The 15,938-nt window shown below is 36.7% G+C and overlaps 1 protein-coding gene across 6 annotated transcripts in view; it reads right to left on the bottom strand.

Annotated features, from left to right (window-relative positions):
• The window catches only part of LOC131697614 (echinoderm microtubule-associated protein-like 5), a 50,656-nt gene that overhangs the window by 26,342 nt on the left and 8,376 nt on the right, over positions 1–15,938 (bottom strand). For all 6 annotated transcript variants that reach the window (XR_009307405.1, XM_058987852.1, XM_058987850.1 and 3 more), the window contains exons 2-7: positions 9,991–10,150; positions 8,624–8,722; positions 8,013–8,081; positions 2,365–2,550; positions 1,612–1,747; positions 900–1,101 (exon numbers count right to left, since the gene is read on the bottom strand). Coding sequence is in view for 5 of the 6 variants with exons in the window: in XM_058987852.1 (XP_058843835.1) it covers positions 900–1,101; positions 1,612–1,747; positions 2,365–2,550; positions 8,013–8,081; positions 8,624–8,722; positions 9,991–10,150 (852 nt within the window). In the remaining variant the exon portion in view is untranslated. The remainder of the gene's footprint in view (positions 1–899; positions 1,102–1,611; positions 1,748–2,364; positions 2,551–8,012; positions 8,082–8,623; positions 8,723–9,990; positions 10,151–15,938) is intronic.

Below are 15,938 nucleotides of genomic sequence, written 5' to 3' on the forward strand. Positions count from 1 at the left end.
TTACTCTTGATATTCAGGGGATGAAAGCTTAGCATGGCAATCACAACAACTTGCCATTCAATAAAGAAATCAATAAAACACATCTCTCAGGGTCTAAAAACAAGTTGCATCTGCTCGATTGTCTTTTAGACGATTAACATGTTTATCAGGGGCAAACATATGCTGGTACTAGTGCTGCACAAAATGATTATTCAATTATTCTGAGAAGATCGCCACAGGTGAGGGTCACTGGTGTTGATGGGCTAATTTACCATCCCAAGTGAAACAAGTGTATAAGAAAAGCAGCAATCATCACAAATCCAAGCAGCTGTTTCTTCACTCGTTTCACTTGGAATGGTAAATTAGATCAACACCAACGAGCCTCACCTGTGGAGCTTATCTGAATATCCAATTAATCAGTTTGTGCAGCTCATAATTAAATTTTATCATTTAAATAAAAACAATGATTTTCAATGTTGGGTCTTAAAAAAATTTGATTTTTATAAAAGTCTCATAGTATATCATGGTGCAGTGTATGTAAAGCATCACATCTGTACAGTTCATCACTGATATCATATAATATTAACAACACCATTTTTAAAAATGTATTAATACCCTAAATGCCCATCTACAAACAAGTTTCAATACTGCTGAATCCAACCCCAATCTAGATTAAAATGAACCTCCATCTTGCATGGATGTGCCTTTTACCCATTAAAAAAACACAGAAGTCACATTAAAAGAAAGAAAAGAAAGGAAATAAATAAATAAAATACTGAAAATGCATTAACCCACTTTTAAAAATAGTCATTCTTTAGCTTTACTGCTGCCGCTGCACACACACACACACACACACACACACAATGTATTTTCAAAAAGGATTAGCTGCACAGATTAACTTCATGGTCTTTCCTACAAACCTCACAGATCGGTCATCGCTCCCTGTCATTGCTAAAGGCTTTGTGGGATGAACAGCCAGGGCCCACAGCTCCCCCTCGCAGTGGCCCTGCATAATCAGGAAGGGCTTGTTCCGTTCGTGAACCACAACCTCAAATATCTCGCTATCCTGCGTACCCACCAGGATATGATCGCCTCTCCAGCACACACTCCTCACCGAGAGACCTGAAACACACACACGCCCACACAAAGGCAGATTTACAGCTAAAATGATTCTGCACAAGACCGGTTTTATTTTCAGCATAATATGGAGGGAGGATCCATTATATATAGTGATGATTATATATAATGCTTCAAATATATATATAAAAATTAAAGAAACAGAGACAGGGACTACGAAACACAATATAACAGGATTAGCAAGTTAACCCTCAGACTCACGACCACCTTTGCAATTTTCAGCACTAGTTACTATAGGTAGTGTATTTTTCAGACAGTATATGGGGAAATAAAACAAACGCTCAATTAGAGATTAAAGAGGGGCTAATCAAAAGGAGGTGGCTGCACTTTTCTTTAACCTTTTTCTCTCATTAAAAAGTTCACATCATACCAGCTTTTTATTTTGTGTCCAAGGTTAGCACACCTTGAACTGATTTTTTTTTTTTTTTGTGGGTAAAAGCGGTGAGGATGTTTGCTTTGGATTTGTAAAGATGTGTACAGTGAGTAATATTTCACCTTTATATCCTTGGTCTGTTTCCCTGAGATCAATCACAGTAATTGGTTTGAAATTTAAATCCCACAGGCGAACACAGCCATCTCGCCCCCCTGTGGCAAATCCTTCCTCGCAAGCATTCATGCTGAAAATTCCTGACTGAAGAAATTAAAATGTGTCGGATTAAAAAAAAACAACATTACGAATCTGTCAGAGACAAGAAAGGATTCATACATTTCACAACAAACCTCATTTTTATTTTTATTTTATTGAGATACTGTTGCAGAAATATGCAAACGGAAGCTTTATTTTGATTCATATATATTTAAACATTTTGAAATATACATCTAGTTTTACAATTATGGTTATTCTGTAAACTTCTAAATAGATGAAGACATGCAAAACTCGAATATGCAGTCAACAGGCCATTAATTATGAGTCTTACAAAAGAACGCTCCAGGGAATCCAGCTGCTGAGGTCAAATATAGCACTGAATCCCTTTAGATATAGTATATGGGCTGACTAGACACGTGGAGCTGTAATCATTTCTATGCTAACTTGACAAAACCACAGAACTATATAATATTGTGTAAGTCGTGAATGTATCTTAAAGTGATTTCAGTCATCAATTATTATGAACACTATCTGATTTTATTATTATCTTATTTTGAAAAGCAGCATAGCCATGCTTTAGTGAAATGACAGCAGGCCTGTAGGTCAGAATCACACTAAACTGAAAAACACCTAGACGCTATTTATAGAAACAGAGCACTTACCCCATGGGCACCTTGCACTGTTCGAGCAAGATTAATTCCCTTCCACACATATATATCCCCATTGAGTGCACCAGAATAAGTGACTTCATCTCTTGCACAGGCCAGGCACAATATTGTCTGCAGATCCCCGGTCTTGCCAAAAACACCACGTTTCGGGGTCAAAGCATTGCCACATATACTCCAAAACTGAAAACATACAAAAGGAAAGCAAGTTTTTTTTTTGTTGTTGTCGTTAATATTTTTTCAACATAACCTCACACATATACAGTTATGGACAAAAGTTAAGTATTACCTAGAATTTTAGGATTGGAGTAGTTGACATAAGTACTGTATATGGAAAACTACAAAGCGGTATGTAATTCAATATGTTAACGTAACATTATTCAGCAGGTTTCATTCGACTTTATGAAGCAAAATTAGTTAATTCTATAGGGTGATGCAAAACTTTCGGCTGTATCTGTCTCACTTCGCTCTGTGTTTTAAAATAAATCACACTTCAGAGAATTGAAATTGTAACATTCAACTACTGTTCAGCAAATCCCACAGTTTTTCCCAATCTGCTAGACAAACATTTAAGTACTGTCAGTTGTATGTGCTTGGGAGAAAACAAAACTCCTTGGAGGTTATTCACTGATTGTAAAGTAGTGTTGTGTTCACATTCACTGGAGCACTTCAGGACACTGGCCTAAAGCAAAAGCCTCAACCCAGTTGTGCTGATATCAGTGTGGTACGCAGCATGCAGCAGGAAGAAATACTACAAATCCGAGAGTGTCAGTTGCTGGATCAGAGCTCAGAGACACTGCCTACCAGTATGGCTCATTACAGTATTAAAAACTGTTAAGACAGCCTTCAGCCCCCTGCAATGCCAATAAACCTAAGACAAACCACCAAAGGCGTTTTCCAAACACGCTAAAACCATTTACTGTAATTTCTGAAACACTAGGCTTAAAAACTGATGCAAACATTTTACCAAAATAAAAAAACTAAAAAAAGAAAGCTGTTGTGAACCTTCATGTTAGGAGTAAATGAAATAAAAAGAAAATTGCAAATTTATGTTCATTTTTTGGGGGGCTCCATATTAGTCGAATCATGCAAAGTAGAAACAAGCAAGCTATAGATAAGAAAAATGCAGGCATTGAAAAACGACTGCAATGCTCATTTTCTTTAAACCACCCACTCATGTGCAAATAAATATGTTATCGTTATATGCAGGTGGCACTTAACCCCCTAACAGAATAAGTTATTTTGCAACTACGAATAAGATACTCTATGCACGTAAACAATGCATGTTTTTAGGGTTCAAGCCATGAAACTGAAATGCTGGAAATTCAAGACTTTTTTTTCTCTGTGTAGCACATATCGATTTTTTGTTTTTGTTTTTGTGGAATGCAACAAAAAAGTGGATTCTGAGCTATACATGTATCTCCATCATTGTGAACTCCCTAAAGCCTTAATCATCCTTTTGATAAAGCCAGCTGCATTTATGACTAAGCCTGCTGTGGTCTCCCAGTGGACTGTAGAGGCCTAATCCTCATCTGCTATTCACTTTCTTTTTAAATTAATGAGTGTCAGGATCTGTCATTGGATAGTTATGTTTTAGAGTTTTGGGGTTAGGGTTAGTGTTGGGTTTAGGGTTAGGGTTAGTGTTGGGGTTGGGGTTAGTGTTGGGGTTAGAGTTAGCGTTAGTGTTGGGGTTGGGGTTAGGGGTTAGGGGTGTCATGGTATACCGGTTTTATGGTAAACCGCAGTATAAACTGTAAATGTATGTATGTATGTATGCATGTATGCATGTATGTCACACATTTTCACTTGTATCTAGAGAACTGCTTATCTAATTGTGCTTGGTTGTGCAGGGTGATGTATGAATAATTGTTTTACACCACTCTGCACAACTAAGCACAATTAGATAAGCAGTTCTGTATATACAAATGAAAATGTGTGACATATATACATACATACATACATGCAGTTCCTTACATACCCAGATTCTGAATAAATTGAGTGTACGTATGCACTGACTATCATTGCAATTGCTGAACTGTAATTCAAACTGCTTCAGCACATGCTGCAGTAAGACTTAGCCTTCTAAGCCACTAAAGCAGCCTTTATATCAATGAATTTGAAGCCCATCTAATTAGACAGGCCCAGCTTTGTGCAGCCCAGATCTCCTGGTCAGACGGATATTTGGAGATCTTAGATTTGTCAATTATCCTGATTACTACTAGCCGCACAGGTAAATGGTATTACTACGATGGGCTCAGAAGATTGGCCCTTGCATGCCTGAACATGTAAACAAGGATTCTTTGATGCATGTATTTCAAAAATTAAACCAGACCTTCGGAGAAGATCTCTCCTAATTTCTAAACAAGGGCTTGCTTTTTAATGACACTGTACATTGTTTTTTCATGTTAATATAATTCACAAATTCAGTTAGTATATTGAACTGTGTAAGGACAATTCACTAATGTATTGCCCTCAACCAGTCAGATAGCAAAATAACCTGTAGGAACACCTTAAAAATAGCAGGGCAAAGACTGGTCAGATTACAGCCAGGAAAATACAGTGGATTATGTTCCTGTAATCTGAGCAAACCCACTTCATGGTGACGCTGGAGTGAATAACAACCGGACTAACAAAAGACATACCTGCAAAAACATGGTATATATCTTGATTTATTTACTTTTACATATTTATACATTTGCTTTCATTTCATAGTGAAACAGTAAGGGGCAGCAACATCACTGAATGATTCCTACGACAGAGGATTAATCTTTTCAAATCTCTGGGCTGCACAGAGTGCTATCACTACCAGCATGCAGTGCTTGCAAGCAGATGCCACATGGTTTTAAGGGTAAAGACCCAGGAATTATGTGGATCAAATACTGGGCTGTTGGTACTGCTACATGCTATTGGTACTAGCAAGGACAACTTGGTAATGCTTTCCCGTAAAAAAAAAAAAATTAATAGGAAAGCTTTATAGTATTTTAGTCAGCCGTGTTCAAGCTAAACTACATTTATTCAGCTTGTTATTAACCCTAGGCATTTTGAAATAAATTCATGGGGTTAAAAACAATCCACTGTAATGTTTTGTGTATCAGTTGGATACAGGGAGCTCTGCAATGTTATACAATCATTTCAGTGTTTTGTAATTTCTTTCACAAGGATATTGAACGTTTTTATTATAAAAGTTTTTTTATGTATATATTTTTCTTTGTTAGGACTCTGCAGGTCTCCTGTGTATCTGCTCACATCATGGTGGAGTCCCCTTCACATCACCACCTCGTGATTCAAACAATCATGTGCTTTATTTTCATGGGTTTTACTTTCTCCTCGCCGTGTGGTTAAAAACTCCTCACCGCCATGTGTAGATGAAATCAAGACCTGACTGTGCTGTTATAACAGACTTCACCTGGCATTCTTCATTATGTTTTACATTTCCCCAAAGCCAGACTCCCGGTATACTTTCCACATTCACAATAAGTTTCATATGATTTTTCATAAAAGAAAAACGGGTGTCAACGTTGCAATCGTGATCAGAACAGCGCCTTCACTGCAAAGAAAGGAAATCTGGCAAGTGGAGGCACCAAGAAACGGACTACCAGATTATTTGACTGCGAGTGCCTTCCAAGAACGGGCCCCATTTATACTGATGAAGGGCAATACTGAAAAAAAGCCAATTGACATTACAATCACCCTACATATACAGTAAGAGATATATACATTTGAGTCGTGCAGTTAAGCACCCTACATTTAGCATTCAAGCAAATCTGTCTTTCTGAAAATAAATCTCATTAAAATTCATCAGGGTAAGAAGAGTCGCAACCCACATTTAAAAAAAAAACGCATAGTTTTCAGCGATAGAGTGTGGAAAAATTAGAACCGAAACTATTCTTTCAAATGTTATCAGTGTTTTCCAGAAATGTATTTAGTCCACTTCATTCCTGAAAGGAAAGACACACTTCAAACTTAGGTTACTGTAAAAAAAAAAAAAAAAAAATATATATATATATATATATATATATAATATTTCAAATGAACTTTAGTGCTTCTTGAAAAGATATACAGGCTCCTTTTATGACTCATCTTCTTTGCCTTTTCAGCTTAAGTTGCCACATAAGTAGCAGAACTGGAGAACAAATCCAGTAATAAATAACATTTCACTATGAGGTGTACAAATGGGCAGTGCAACACTGTGATCTGGTCACCAGGCTCCTAGATAAACTACCCAGTGCCTTACTGGTAATGCATTTGCACAGCATCAAATATCTCTGTAGCGGTTCAGTTTCTTGCCAACACCAATTTAAAAACAGAAGAAATCTGCAGTGGCATGATAAACAAAATGCAAAAAACACCAAAAAAATAAGAAAACAAAATTGCACATTAAAATCAAAATCAGCCATTGAAGCCAGAATACCAGAATGAAACTACTGCATTTCAATTTTTAGGAACATTTTAAAAATAATTTGTACTGTCACGCAAGAATGCTGAAACAAACAAAAAAAAAAAATACAAAAAACAGGGACAAGATGTTTATACATTCTACAGAAGGCGGCACAGATAATCTTATAAAATCAATAAAGTCATTGCTGTTGGGGAAGATGTATAATTTAACTTGGCAGCCTTGGCTGGATGTAATTGCATTGCCTGGACACCATTAATCTCAGAATAGCAGGCATGTCAAAAGGACACACAGCGTACTCTATGCATCCTTCAATTCAGTTTGGAATGGTTTTTTTCCCCTCAACAGCAGTGCAAAAAGTCAATTCACTTTATATTATTCAGTATATTATACTATTCAGCCAATATATTAAGATAGAGAGATCCAGATTGAACTGTCGGAAACCAGTGATGTTTGATAATACCAACTTGTCAGAAACATTTATTACTGGTATTCTTGGACACGTTTTGACGCTTTTCTTCAATTAAACCAGTGTAGTCAAAGATTTTTTTCCACTTCTGAAAGACAACGCAGATTAATTCCCCTCAAACAAACATTAGCAATTGCATTTTACAGTAAATAAACTAAAATCAGCACAAACAAGGACCAACAGAAACCGCTCCAAATATAAAACAAAACAAACTTCCCACATGGAAGAACAGTTTTCCATTACAGTATATCCTGCAAATACGCCGGACCGCTTGGAAATGAAAGCAGAAGCCTTCTATGTACTTGTGTGCTGCAAACTCTCAATTGTGTAACTTGTGTGCCTGCGTTGTTTGTCTCAACTCTGTATCGCTGCACATCTGTCTTACTCTTGCTTCGCTCTCAACACCTTGGCAATTATCTCCCTAGTTCTAAAGTTACCTAGCCTGTACTTCATTCACACAAGAGGCTGCGACAAGTCTGATGGTCTACCACAATACCAATAGTCCAATTAGGGGAGCCCTGAAATACTTTATGAGGTCATCATTAGTAATACTCGCTAAATAAGCAAGTAACACAAAATAAGTAAATCTTATAATTGCTTTTTAAAAGTATGACATAACTAGTGCTTTCTCAACTCAGGGAAAGCTGATGCGAATACACGTTTGTTGCCTTTCTATATCGTTATAACAATACTAGTATATATTCCACAATGACAGATACAATACAATCGTAGCTCATTGTTCATGAAAGCCGCAGTAGTGCAGTATATTCTGTACAATACCTTGATGTGCTTAACCCCACAGCTTACTAGTTTACTAGGTTGGTACAAATCCCAAGAGATGTCAAATATCTGTAAAGTGCAGAAAAAAATATATTATTAAGAATGTTTATTTGCATTTATTTTGTATTTGTAGTGATTTAAACAAGTGCATGATCAAAATAAGACAGTAAATAGTATTTTTTTTAAATAAAAAACACTATATATATATATATATATATATATATATATATATATATATATATATATATATATATATATATATAAATGTATTATATATAAATACCGTATGCAATCCAGGACAGTAAGTAACTGTGAAGGTAACCTACAAAAATGACTGCTGCTTTTTCCTGGCACTGCCACAACAGTTACTATGCAGTCTACTGCAGCATGAAAATCACACACATTTACTGTATCTTTAAATCACTAATCTTTGCAATTAATTAAGTACTTTATCAAAATGTGCCTTAAGTACTCAAATCCTATAACCCTTAATCTGTTCTTTAACCTCCAGGAATTCGTTTTCCACTTTGAATGGCATAACAGCAATTCAGGTGAGACATGTAATCAATATTTAATTTGCAAAGTAAGATAGAAACTGATCATCACGTTACCCTATCTGTGTGGCCTGGAGCTGTAGCCAGCACTTTTCCTCGTCTCCAATCCCACACACACATTGTGTTTTTAGAATCCAAACCTACAGACACTAAACACTGCAAAAAGGAAATAAAATGGAATGTAATTATACAAAATGTACATTTTAATAGCGTCATGTACTTTTCTTTCACACATTCTTGTATTTGTGGGTTTATATAAAAAAATAAAAAAACAGACAACGAAAGCATTGAGAAACGTGATTGTAAGTACGGCAGCTTAGTTAAGACACAGTTCCTTTATCCTCACAGTACAAATGAAAAATGAAGATGTTTGTATGCACTAGACAGGATTACATGGTCACAGCTCGGCATTGTGCCTTGACACTGGATACATTCCAAGACACATTCTGCATTCAGCAGCAGACATAAAAGCTCTGCGATTCTGCAATGAAGATGTGAGGGGGAAAAAAGGGTACACGGCACCATTTGCATTAGCAATAAAGTGAAGTAAGGAACTTCTTACACCTCTTTGGGTTTACATGCACTTTAAGTGCTCTTCCAGATTAAAATGTTTAACATGGAAATCTCAGTTTACCACTCGGGAAGCTAAAGGAGACTCCCAAAGGGTTGAACCTTTTTTTAAGAGAACTTGGGCCGTATTTTAGAAGGATTTACGCAGGTCTTTAATTGACTTAGTAATTCAATCAGAAACAAACACCTTGCATGTGCTTAAGAGGTCTTTAATCATATATATTATCGTGTAGCTGATAACCGCGTACTTCCTAATTCCCTTGCTTGGAAAGGTGTAAGAAATGTAACAGAAGCAAAATACAGGCGCAGTTATTTAAAAGCAGACTGTTTTTGTTATATTTAAAAGTGAAACGTGTAACTGGATTCTAGACAAGATGGTGCATCTCTAAATAGTTATATCCTGGAAAGCAAAAGTCTTAAATAAATAAATGAATATGCTACCTGACACCATGCAACACATCCTTCAAATGCTCTGGTGAAACCGAAGAGAACAGTGTAGCGTAAAGGATTATTAACACAACTTCCTCCCTCTATAAAAAGTATGCAATATACAAATTTCGCACTGCCAATAGTACATTTTTGTAGTTTATTTATAATGGGTTTCAATTTGTCTTCTAATAGAAACTGGTGCAACTACTGATTGCTTTGCCGTTGCCTGATACTCTCTCCCTCTCTTCATACCAAGATTCTAAATGGATGTCATCAAGAGCTGACATCCATTTAGAGACCCCCCCCCCCCCCCTTTCTCCCATTGGTACTGTAGTTGCATGTATTGAATGTAGACATGAAATGATCTGTTCTAATAAGAAAATCTTTTTTGAAATGTGTATTTAGGCAATGGAAATAATACATACCTGTCCATCAACATCAAATGCCAGGCAGGCTATTCCATGTGTGTGGACATCTTTTAAAATTGAGACAGTCTGCACTGTGTAGGAATCCCACACACAGATATAGGGTTCCTTCCCAACTTGCCCTGTTGCCACCAATACTTGCTCAGGATGTAAAGCTAAACTGTAAAGAAACATACAGTAAATACCCCGGACATCATGAAAAGTCCTATATAAAAGCATGTTATGGTTGCTGTTGTATAACATATTGTAAGTGGATCCTGAATTGCCTGATGGCCCCACATTTCTGCTTTTATCAGACAGCAATCCTAACAAATCAACATTTTCTACAGTCTATGGCGATACTATAAAACCATGGCTGTAGTCATGTGTATATTTCAAATATACACTGTACCAGGAAGCAGAATAGCAAATAGGAAGTTGTTTGTGTTTTAATAAAAGGGCAACTGAAGTAAATGCATTATGTTTGATAAAGGAAATCCTCATAAAAGGTGTAATCTGTGTTCTATTTTATAAAGGCTCCCAAGAGAACAGGATGAATTACACTCCAGTGCAGATATTGTGAAGAATGTCAGAAGAGTGTTTAAGTCCACAATGCATCTGACTCTTACACTATTCCCCATCAGACCAGGCTACATCATTCACTAAGGAGGCTGTGTGGTCCAGTGGTTAAAGAAAAGGGCTTGTAACCAGTAGGTCCCCGGTTCAAATCCCACCTCAGCCACTGCCTCATTGTGTGACCCTGAGCAAGTCACTTAACCTCCTTGTGCTCCGTCTTCCGGGTGAGATGTAGTTGTAAGTGACTCTGCAGCTGATGCATAGTTCACACACCCTAGTCTCTGTAAGTCGCCCTGGATAAAGGCGTCTGCTAAATAAACAAAATAATAATAATAAAATATCGCTCCAGCTGCTTTTTATCCTTCATACAAACCAATATCCCAATCCGCTGCTGGGATGTGTTTGAACCACGCAAACCATGCATAGCATGACATTCACATTGTGTCAAAGAATTGAGTCACACGCTTTACAATTTCTACCCCCATCTGCACATACAGTATATAGTCAGGAAGTGGGTGGCTGGCACAGTTGAAAGGCCACAGTATCACGTGATTTCAAGGAATTAAGGAAAGCTGTTCAGCAAGCACAAAGCCAGGCAAACAATAAACAATAACTCAATGTTGAACAACTATCACCATAAAATAGTAAGGGACATGTACAAAAAAAAAGTGATGATACTTAAACTTTATATTGTGTGTAACATTTAACTTACATTGCCTAGTATACAAAACTGTAACTTGATTCTGTACATGAAAATGAATGTAACATTTAAAAGAAAAAACATGACTTAGTACAGTACACAGATTATACAGTTTTATGTTTATACAGTTTATGTATTCACTAATTGGGAAGCCAAGTTTAACATGTGTAAGCCAATATTTTGTTATCGGTCTATGTATGCTATAGTTTTCCCAAAATATATGAGTATGTATAAAACAAACACATTACTTCCTTGAAGTCACAGGGTAGCATCATTAGGCATGAAATATTGAAAACATTTTGAACAATCCACAGCAACACACTGGCTGTTGGTTCCATCATTATAAGTCAGCACTATTCAACAGATTGCCAAACTCTGAAGCTGTCAGGATCCCTGCAAGTTTTAATAAGACCTGACAGTGCTTGGGTCACAATGCGCGCCCTGCACCACAATACAACACAGGGACATCCAGCAGTCACATCTGAATCCCACAGCCTTGTCTAAACAGAGCTGTAAAGCATCTGCAACTCCCTCAAGACAGGAAGCTTTCTGGAGGAGTAAAAAGAGCAAGCATTATATAACCCTGTTGACTGGGAATGTGTGCAGGTTATACAATCAGAATATTGTGTTAACATTATTTTTCTCAGTTTGTAGATCTGATCCAGTTTATAAGAGCAGCCATCTAGTTCAGGGGTGGCCAACTCTGGTCCTGGAGAGCCACAATCCAGCAGGTTTTACAGGTAACCCTTAATCATCCATTTCTAAAGACAATTTCATTCTGACTAGTTAAGCAGTAATTTTCTCAGTTAAGTACTTCAGAGATAATTTGGAACACAAACCTGGACACCCTACATCTCTCATGGACCAGAGCTGACCACTCCTGATTTAATGGAACAAATTAACTTACTAAAAGATCAACAACTTACATTCTTCAGAAATGGATGATTAAGGGTTACCTATAAAACCTGCTGGATTGTGGCTCTCCAGGACCAGGACCAGACCCCCTCATCTAGTAGAAAGCGTTCTTACATTAAATAACTTTGACTAGTAAGTTGTGAGCTGTTTTGGAATACTGCTAGTTTTTTTTTTTTAGTTTTTTTTTACTAATTTTCACATACAATTAAGGCTGACACCTTTACAATGGGTAAACGCCTCAGTTTAGTTTATTAGTAATAAACGTTTAGAAATTCCATAAACTATAAACAAGTCTGAATCACTTATAATATTTTTTTTTGTATTACACTGCAATTGCATACTGACAACAATGCAATCTGGTTTGTTATTAAATAACCTAGCTTTTTTCTTGCAAAGTCTGACTGTAGATGTGTTTTTTTTAGTTTTTTTTTTAAATAAGTGGGTGCCAGCACCGGTACATAAGCTCCTGTTATGAAACTACAGAGTCCACAATGCACCTGAACTGTTTTAATGGGTGTCCGCAGTATTTTTTTTTTTCATAATCAGATTATATGGGACGGAGCACTTCCGCACCAGGTATCCCGTCAGGAGTATTCTAGTGACAATTCTTGGCTGTGTCAACCCAGGCCAGTGACAGAACCAACAAGCCCTGAGGCACCTGTATGGTACTGACCACTTCAGTGTCCCATCGGCTGAGCAAATGTTCATGAACAAAGATCAGCGTGCATTGCATGCACTACGTTATCTTGAGGTTGAATGATTCAGTGAGCAATTGTATTTTCTGCCTTGCCCTGTCATATACTGTGCTATAATGCCACAGGAAGGCTTCCACAGTTATAATAAGCAGGTTTTGCATACTGTAAGCAGTTATTATACCAATGTTTTTTTTTTTAGCGAAGAGTCTACAGAATGGCAGGTTACGCAACGCTGACTCAAACTGACTGATGATTCCTTTCTTCAACAGTCTAAGTTTGCTTGTCAAGATTACTGTATGCTGTGTACTGAAAAAAACATTAGCATTTTATCTTTTAAGTGTGACTGCTGTTTAATCCATGCTATACAAACTTACATATTTTTTTTTCTTTACATGAATGCAACATTCAACTGTGATACAGTACTTGGCTCCAAATATAAATATATAAAATGTATTGACATATTACAAGAAGTCAAGCAAATTCATTGTCAGGGTCATTATCATCACTGAGTTTATGGATACTTACAAAATATTGTGTCTTCATACTATCATTGAGTGAAGCATATATATACAGTAGTAGTAAGCAGTCTTGTTAAAACTGTAAATACACATTAGAAAAAGCAAGAAAGTAAACTGACAAAAATCATTTTTGATAACACACTAGATAAGACTAATATGCTAGAACAATTTTCAACTGTTAACTGATAGTTTATTGGCAAAATAACCTGACAACAACATTTTGAATCCCCCAGGGTAAATTATGGCCTGACCTTAGAACAGGAACTAAAGCGAACACAGATTCACTTGTTATTACTCTTGGAATGGGCCAGGGAATGTTTAGTACTTTTTCATGCTAGTGAATTCTAATACATGTCCGAGTTGGATCACAGGACACAAAACGCCAACAACGTTAAATGAACTGGGACAGATGCAAGGCAAGGTTTCTCTCAAAATACAGTTGTTCAAGTTACTGTTCAAGTCGCTGGCTGTTTCCGTATGAGTAACATTAACTATGTAAACATTTCATTATCCAACACATTGACAAGACAGATTAACTTGAAACCCTTACTAAACAAAATCAATAGAAATTTGGACAGATGGGCCAGTTAATCTGCCCCCTGGGTAAAATAAATGTCATCAGTAAACAGTAGCAGCAGCCTACACTCCCCCCAGTAAATTGCATATCTTCAAAGGACCCTCTGCCCTTCCCTTAATAGGTCAAAATGAAGATTAACTAAGCAGTACCATACATTAAAAACAGGACTACAACCCTGTGCGGAAGACCTTCAATATACCTTAATTCACTTGTCCGTCACCTGACAATCACACAGATTGGTTGACCTCAAGAAGGCTTTAGTAAATTGTAGGGTATTGGAAACACAGTGCCTTAAAATCTAGAAGGATGTTTGTCTAAGATAGCAAATCGCTCCAATGCTCACGGATCTCAGCAAGTATTGTAGGTTCAAGCAGCAACCAATTTTTAATCGAACATCAGATAGGTTATAATCTACAATAATGTATGCATTGAGATCGCTTGGTTATTGATTAACTGTTCCATCTCTAGTGTTTTCAGTGTATAGGGGAAACGCTTGGTTATTGATTAACTGTTGCATCTCTAGTGTTTTCAGTATATAGGGGAAACGCTTGGTTATTGATTAGCTGTCACATCTCTAGTGTTTTCAGTATATAGGGGAAACGCTTGGTTATTGATTACATTTTATGTATTTCTCTCACCGTTATGAAATTGTAAATATATTTTCAAACCTCCAACAGGTCGGATCTGTGTTATAAGAGGAGTCACAAAGCAAACACCCATCCATTCAAGAAAACATAAAAAAGAACTGAAACGACTACATTTTTTATATGAGAAGACATTCTTGACATTCAATCACAGGCGGGAACAGCTTTTACAGTGGCACTGTCGACAGTATCATAGACAGTAACATAACACAAAAGGACTTAAATGAAAAAAAGCAGGAAAAGCAAACTTAAAACCCCTGACAGGCAAGATCTCCAGTTAGGGTCTAATCCACTGAACAAAAGGATTTGATCTCTTATAGAACATAGTTAGAGCTGAGCCTCGCTTCCCCTTTTTAAAGCTTAGAAATGTTCAATTTGCCACCAGTTGGCTGGAAACATAACACCTTCCTTACTGAAGAGCCTTGTGCAGGAAGTACAGTAAACATTCCCCCGCAATCATTCCTGTAAGAGATTCAAATATCGGCTTTGACTTTTGGAGAGAATTGGTATGAAAAATAAAAAAAGAAGAACACGTTGCAGTTGCAGCTACCCTTCTGAGGCCAAGGTTAAATGTATTCTTTCGGTCGTTTTGCACAGATTTCACTGGACACAAGTCAGCCTCAACATGAATAAAATGCTGTAAAATATTCCAACACGTGTTGTACATGCCAAGCACATTAACGCATTATCTATTCATGCACCACACATACTGTGGCTCTCAACTATATCTGAAAAATGTAAATTTAATGAGCCCTGTCTTTTCTGAAGAAAGTGTATTTTTTTTCAAGTCTCTCATAAATGTGGAAGATGTGAAGGACTTTTTGATTTTATACATTCATTGAAGAGCCAATGTATTACTTAAAGATGGAGCTGGATTCTTTCTTGTCTGTGTGTGTATATATATATATATATATATATATATATATATATATATATGCTAAATAATTCAACACAGCAGCAAGAACTGCTTTCATCTCTGATTGTCTTTTTAGTTCATTGGCTATCCTGAAGGGATCTGACATTTTAGAATATAATTACAATCTTGTATAATCCTTCAGTTTCTTTAGTATAGTGAATTCCACATTAATCCCTTTTAGTAGATGTAAATTCTGTTCACAGAGTAAGTCAAATTTCAGATTTTATGGTTGGAAATGCATTAAAAACTCTTTTTGAAAATACAGTGCACTGCTATACCACTGCAGTTAGAATGCAGAGCTCTATTTATGACAGCCTGCCAAGAAGGTGGGGAGTGTGACCTTTCTATCATGCTGCTTCACAACGTATTGCAAATAATTAGCTAGCACACTATGAAAAAAAGATGGCAAGCTTTAAATTTCAATATAA

This window comes from Acipenser ruthenus, chromosome 15 (assembly GCF_902713425.1).
Source record: "Acipenser ruthenus chromosome 15, fAciRut3.2 maternal haplotype, whole genome shotgun sequence".
NCBI classification, from domain to species: Eukaryota; Metazoa; Chordata; class Actinopteri; order Acipenseriformes; family Acipenseridae; genus Acipenser; species Acipenser ruthenus.